The sequence below is a fragment of the Saccoglossus kowalevskii genome, chromosome 11 (assembly GCF_978046115.1).
Source record: "Saccoglossus kowalevskii chromosome 11, keSacKowa6.1, whole genome shotgun sequence".
Classification (NCBI taxonomy): domain Eukaryota; kingdom Metazoa; phylum Hemichordata; class Enteropneusta; family Harrimaniidae; genus Saccoglossus; species Saccoglossus kowalevskii.
In genome coordinates this window covers 16,386,337-16,393,652 of record NC_140651.1, presented here as the reverse complement: position 1 = coordinate 16,393,652, position 7,316 = coordinate 16,386,337, and the positions used below count along the sequence as shown (strand labels likewise).

The 7,316-nt window shown below is 35.9% G+C and overlaps 1 protein-coding gene across 2 annotated transcripts; it reads left to right on the top strand.

The window, feature by feature from the left end:
• Positions 1-2,287: 2,287 nt before the first annotated feature.
• On the top strand, positions 2,288-5,601 carry LOC144363064 (uncharacterized). 2 transcript variants are annotated; one of them, XM_085505443.1, is made up of 3 exons: positions 2,288-2,420; positions 3,130-3,521; positions 4,550-5,601. In XM_085505443.1, exons 2-3 carry the CDS (start codon positions 3,140-3,142, stop codon positions 5,530-5,532), a joined length of 1,365 nt encoding a protein of 454 aa, XP_085361569.1. In that variant the 5' UTR covers positions 2,288-2,420; positions 3,130-3,139; the 3' UTR covers positions 5,533-5,601. The 2 variants fall into 2 exon arrangements, with proteins under 2 accessions (XP_085361569.1, XP_085361568.1); XM_085505442.1 differs by having other exon boundaries at positions 4,544-5,601.
• Positions 5,602-7,316: the final 1,715 nt, after the last annotated feature.

The following is a 7,316-nucleotide window of genomic DNA, read 5'->3' as shown; positions in this document are numbered from 1 at the left end:
CATGCTGAAAACGCAAAGGTTCGTGGTAGACGCTTGTTTGTAAACAATGACACGCTATGGCCATATGACGCATGTGTAGGTGCCAACTCGCCCCGCTTTAAGGTATTAAAGATCTGGCGATGACGTAATGTTTTTTTGTTCGTTGACCAATTCCAACCAACTCAATTAAATCAAATATTGCATTTCATAATGAATGTGCGAAAGTCTACATTGGTTATACAGTGCGAGACTCAATTGGAAGTCGTTTGCTGAACAAATACTACATACTAGAAACGACAATCGTTTTTATCAGTTTTCACTTCACTTCACTTCACTTCATTTTAATTCTAGGGAACCTAACATTACAGACAAGTCCAATTTCCGTGTATGTGTTGTCAATGCCAATGAGATCAACTAATAAGGCGCGCGGAGGAGAAAACTAGCACATTGCTCAGACGTTCACGCTGACTCTCCGAATCTCTGTCCGCGGCAACGCGTCAACCATTCAATTCGATTTGTGTCGATACGGTGCTCTTGTTATCGCAGCCGATAGACGCCTCGAGCCGAGAATCATGCCCTCGCTGTTGTCCCTGCACTACTGACTCGTGTTTAGGAGTGACGTGACTGACGGAAATGATGTGTACCCAATTCCGTACAAACTTAGTTTCTACAATCATTACTATCCATGATACTTCTTACGAGAATCTACTATTGACTGCGTTATTTGGTATATATACGATAATTCGATTAGACTATTTAATATCAATTATAAATTAATGATATATTCCTTTTGTATGTGAAAGATGAGCACACAGTCAGCACTATTTACGAAATAGAAATTAACTGTCTTCAAAAAAAAACTACCGGTATTTTCTTTCCATGTATGCCAATATATATTGAAAGACGTATGTACAAACCCCAGGGAACAAACACGGGTGAGGTGACATCGCCTGATACGACGTCCTTGTATCGCCACCTTCGACATACTAAGTAATGCAGCTCTAGTTACACTAGTCGATGCTAGTTGATAACAAGAGGTCACAGGTCACCAAAGTATAGTAAAGTTCGAGCCAATTGCGTTCATAAAACCAGAGCCGTATGGGAAGAGTCTCTTCAAGCCCGATCGTGATTCGGGTCGATCATCTCGGATTTTGGCTCGAACCGATCATCTCTGATTTCGGCTCGCACTGAATCAGTTAAGACGGTCAAATTTTTTTACTCAAGCCGAACTGGCCTGTCTGAACATAGCAATAGTAAACGTCTATCTATTTTAAATAGTTACTTAGTACGTAGCCTGAAATGGTGGGCGATAGTTATTGATTAGATATAAACTATGGCCATGAATGAACATGGTTATTTCAGCTCAATTAATAAAATAAAAATATGAAGATGAAATTGTAGTTTTATGTCTCAAACTACTAGTATTATAGTGAATCTTATATGGTTGGTAGAGGGCGGGCTACGTTGCCGGAAGCAAACGTATACTATTACACACACACACACACACACATCTTCAAATTTTGCGAATAGTACGACATTCATGTTTTTCTCTATTTGTTTATATTTAACGCACGTATATTGCATTAACGTATTTATATGTTCCAGTGATTTAAATGCAGATATGGGTACGTCATTTATCATCATAAATTAAGCAGCGTTGCAGGGGATTTAATCCGTGTACATATCATACACGTGTACTGAATGTAAACTGAGTCTCGAGCCAGACTGTCGGTCTTGATTAAACACAATGTCTTTCAAGATATGTATCATCAAGTACATGATATTAAATCGGTGTTATGTATTTCATGTATTTATTATACACTAGAGAACAACTAACATGACTGGAAAAAATAAAAGTTAGAAAACTACCAGCGTGACCAGTCTTGTTGTGAAAATTAATTTTACAATTCTGACGAGTGGACAGGACAGGGCGGGTCAGTTAATAACAGCCTGAGTCGTGTCATCAAGTAAACGCGCCTCACTCAGATATAAAATCAATCACACAAGTCTCGGGGAATCTCGCTGTGACATATTTACCGATAGTAAGTTAGCACTGTGAATGTAACCTCGCGTACATTAGTCATTGAATAAATATAAATATAGACTTCCATTTATTGCGCAATTGTGTGTTTGCTTACAATAGCTGTGAGCCATACGCTTTTAAATGCAGCTGGTGATATCACTATCAGACTGATAATGCTTAGTTCACTTATGACAAAACATCAAATATCCACAGCGCATGTTCAGATTAATTACAAATATTTGACGTGTCACGTACATGTTTCAGTTTTCGACGTAACTCTGTGCGGAATATGCGTGATTGTCGGCAACGCTATATACTGATATCTTCACCAAGCAGACTCATTCTACTCTGTAACCAATATGGCAAGTGTACTGATTATGGTTTCCATCAGACCGAGTCAACTGCACGTTTATACAAGGTATTGTCGTCATTTTGTTTTTCAGTTCGATTTCAGTTGCATTGTTAAGCCTTTATATATGTTTTATTGTTTTGAATTCTGCTGGAATACATTATCTCAACATCTGTTATATATGACAGCTATATACGTCTGCCCGTGTTTGTTTTACTGATTGAACTAGTATTACGTTATTTTATCACTCCGTACATAAATATCCCAACTGACCGAAGGAAATGGTCCATCACCGATCAAACTAGTTTATTTTTTGAAGCTCCATTAAAACAGCTAAATAAATTTATTAGCTTAATTCAATTTCATCGAATTAACAAAATAGATTGAATTAGTGTTTGACACCACATAAAGCTAATGTATTTTAATGTATGCAATAAAGAGTAGATTGATGTAAAAGATAATTACCGCTTTCCCAGGGGTTCACCGATGGTGACGCACGCACGAAGTGTCTACGAGTCAGAAATCCCGAGAAGGGCTTATCATTGCTACTCACGTGTGTTATGCAACTTATTTTGCGCAGATAAGCAATACGCCGATGGGCATGGAAACATCACATCGGATTCATATACCATCAACGATTTTATTTCGTAGGATACCTGTCGACCGGTGGTAATATTGCTAAATATTGACACCCCGATACTTGTTATCTCAACCCTCATTTTTCTTCTATTCATCGATATTTGTAATCTCAAATCTTATCTTCCTTCTATTCAAACAGCTAAATAATTATGGGAATTATAAAACTCAGCAAATATCGTGGAAGTCGAACTTGTCAAGATGCAGGCATTGCGGCGCTCTTCTTCGTCATCGTCGTGTCCTATTTGATTCTGGGAGCGTTCGTGTTCCGGGCGATTGAAACACAACAACATCCTGACAAGCTGAAACAAAACCTCACATATATTAGAGAGGAATTCGTGAAAGAGTTACGCGGCTTGATGCAACAGATTAAAGATGCTAACATTACATATGGTGTTGTTGCAATGAGTGAACGCTATCTCCGACGACTACGAGAAGCAGATGGGTGTCAATGTAAACTAGACGCATCGAATGAAGAGAAATGGGAGATGCGATCAGCTATTATGTTCTGCTTGACAATAGTTAGTACAATTGGTAAGACGCTGTTTTTTTTTTGTCAATCTTATTGTGGCTGTGATTTGGCTGTAATTTCTACACATTCACCTAGACTCAATCAGATAGCAGGGATGATTTTGTCCATGCGTATCGTACTCAAAACAACAATGAGGCGCAAATTAGTATGTCAAAATATGGCTTGTATTCACTATTAAACGGAATGACCATCTAGTATGGTGTATTCTCGAACGAGGCCACAGATTATTCTGTCGTTCTAGTCAATACGTACATTTTGTTGTTGATATTCGGAAAGAAGCATTAATGTTGAATAATAATAAACTGATTTTGTCGAAGTAGAGTCGTTAAAATCATTAATAGTACGATTCACTTGATTGGCTAATAATGTTTGTTCTTTTTATGGGTTTTCACTAATAACTTACAAGATAGTAATCTCTGAAATCCGGTATCTGAATTACGCCCCTTTTTGAGATATAGATATAGTTCGTCAAATGTGTCGGACTCCATTTCATGAACGTGTTCGTCATCTTGTGGCCATAACTTCTCAAAATCAGAGTCTCCCATAAACGATTATGAGACGTCTTTTTAGTATTTTAAAATATCGAAGTGTTGAAAGATTACATTTTAAATAATCACGATAGTCAAAAACAAGTTTTCGTAAAAACGTCTTCGTATTTGACAGCGGATAAAGATAAATGTATTGTCTAATGTACATCTTTTCGACCATCTTGTATTATTATGAGGCTATTACGAGGATACCTCAAAGTATGCACAAAGACAGTACAGCGTAATCATTTCATTTTTGGAATTCGCATTTCCTAATATGGTAGGATGAAAATACCCCGTAAAATACCGCAAAAATACGGCACGCTGTAACTTATGGCGTTACGGTGACAGATATATAATAATACATATTAAATGTACTAGGACTGTTATTCTATAATTGTTCAAATGTATATTTGTTTTTTTCGTTCTCTCCATACATATTGTATTAACTTTCTTCATTCGTATTTATGTAACAGTAACTGTAATCTCTATTCAAGTTACAGGATATGGGAATGTCGTGCCTGTTAGTTATGCTGGAAAGATTACATGTGTGGTGTATGCAGTTGTCGGAATTCCAATGTTTCTAATCTTTCTTGCCAAAGCTGGTGATGTCCTTGCTGCGCTGATCAGATCATTAAACAAAGCCGCTCAGAATATGCGCATGTGTAGTAGCTTTAAAAAACAAAATAATTCTAACCAAAATAGTAAAAATACATCGATGAAAAAGGATGACCGTAAACTTTTAAATAACAAAAAGGGAATTGCAGAAGAAAATAAAGATCGATATCGATTTACTAGTTGTGATACTTTCAACCAAACACCAAATAAAGAGGAAATTTGGAACAAAGTGATTCATCCCCGAGGCAATGGGAACGTGTTTTTCGTTCGTGGAAATACTCTCAGGTTCAAAACGCACGTTTATGATAGTAAATCACGACAAAGTCGAACAAGACATCGGTTTCAAGCCAAGTTAGACACAAATGGCATCCACAAAACAACACCACCACGCAGACGTCACCGCAAAGATAAACGTGGTTCAATTATCGACAGGAGAAACAAACAACAAAATGACTCCACATTGCGTCAGACCGAAGTACAGCAACGTGTAGATTCGCCGCAGGAATCTGAGGTATCCATGTGGGTTCCCACACTGCTTTTCTTATGCTACCTTTTGACTGCTTCCGTCTATCTGACCAATACACAGAGCCTGTCCTACTTAGATGCTCTTTATTTCAGTTTTATAACATTTACGACAATTGGATTTGGCGATGTTGTATTAAAGTACGACACCAATGAAACGCGATTTGCCTCGCAGAAGTTATGGGTATTGATTCCTTTCACGGTTCTTGGCCTGATCCTTGTGAGTACGTGCATCAACTTGTCGCTGGGGAAAGTTACGAGATCAGTGACAAACATTTCGAGAGTGTTCAAACGTTTAAAACGAAAAACCAACGATTCTGTTGTCATACCTGTTACTGTGATTTGATCAATAAACTGTGCTTTATTTTTACAATGGTGTAACATGAAAACAAATAAAAAGGATTGTTCAAACAAACACAGCATGATGTGAACGTTTTATAGAAAACTAATGACCAAGTGAAAAAGTAAGGACTAATTTAATTGCGCGATGATGATGCTGATTTCTTTAACATTTTTCAACCAACCAAACAATTAACTTGTTTTGTCATTTTCTTAAAATTATCCGCAAAATATTGTCCACACAAATATATTCCGTTAATGAAAAAAAATGGAATACAAAAATGCGCAAGGAGTTATGTGAGCACTATTAAGTGAAAATGCATGCTCATTTATGTATTATTATTATTATATAACCAATATTGCCGTGTGTGCTGTAGGAGTTTTAAATTAAATTTGGGAAATTATACGATATTTATGACATTGACATTGCTTATGACAAACACATTAATACTTTTATAAAATACCTCATTATAAATCAGTCTCGATACATTTACCAATCATTCACCTCCCTGCGACATTTAGCATTTAATTGAAGGCCATTATAATTATACTTTTAATATATCTGTCAATCTTTAAGTGTGATACGTCATTACTATTATTGCAACAAACTGTATGTTCCGGATAGACCCGATATCAATTTCAGAAAATGGTATAATATTTCTAAGGTATAATGTTTCCGCATATTGTTAAGAATTTGTTTTTGTGCAAGGTTTGATTAATGTGCTAGTGTGGAGAGTGTATTAGTTAATGTATTAATTTGTGAAATATGAGATGTTATGATCGTTATGAAGCATGGCAACGTGAAATATTTTGGAAATACATGGACAAGTTGAAACGTTTATATTGTTAATGAGGTTAATGCGCCATTTAATTCAAAATACAATTACTGAACAATGTTCAAACTAAATTCGGAAATAAAAGAAAAAATGTTTTATATTTGGGGGCAAATAGTATACACTTAATTTTCATTGATACATGTCAGTTACATTTTGAAATGATGTATCTGACCTACTAACAATTTCCGCAAATGAAAGTTGCGAAACATGATTCTTACCGAGCTTGCAGTTATCTCGCCGACCATTTTATGCTGCGAAAGGTTCCACGACGCGGACTAACTCCAACATGGTCATGTAATAAACAAGACGAGAAACTATAGCACGCACGAATTATTAAATTGACGTTCAATTACAATGACATGGATCATAAAATTATGATAATAATCTTACCAGTGAATAGATAACAGGTATATTTAAAAAATGTAGAAAGTGATAAAACCTTGATACACTAGAGGTAGGAAAATCAGGTATCTATACGAGTTGAAACACTACACAGAGAAAGAACTTAATCTAGAAGCGTCTTTTTTATTTAAATTTTAGAACAAACATTATTAACACACTGGCTATCTTATGTTGGTGTCTGTCCAACTTGCAACATGTTGATCAAAATGATTGATATATAATATTGTATATTATTGTTCTAATATTATTCTCAGAATACAACAAGATAATAACGTTATACGAATCTTATATTACTAAACATACACTATAATAAATGTCAGATTCCAGAAAATATTATAAATTTACCTGACCGTCAATTAGCCGTGGACCTCAAAAGTCCCCGACTATCCAGTGAAATAAAACGTCCTAAAATAAAAATAGGATTATAATTTTCGCTGTTCATTCAAAAATCTCATTGTTGAAAACGAAATGTCGCCACCACAGGTATAACATCGAGAATCACAGATACAATCTAAATTGTGATTACTGGCCGCCAACTCATCAATTGTAAAAA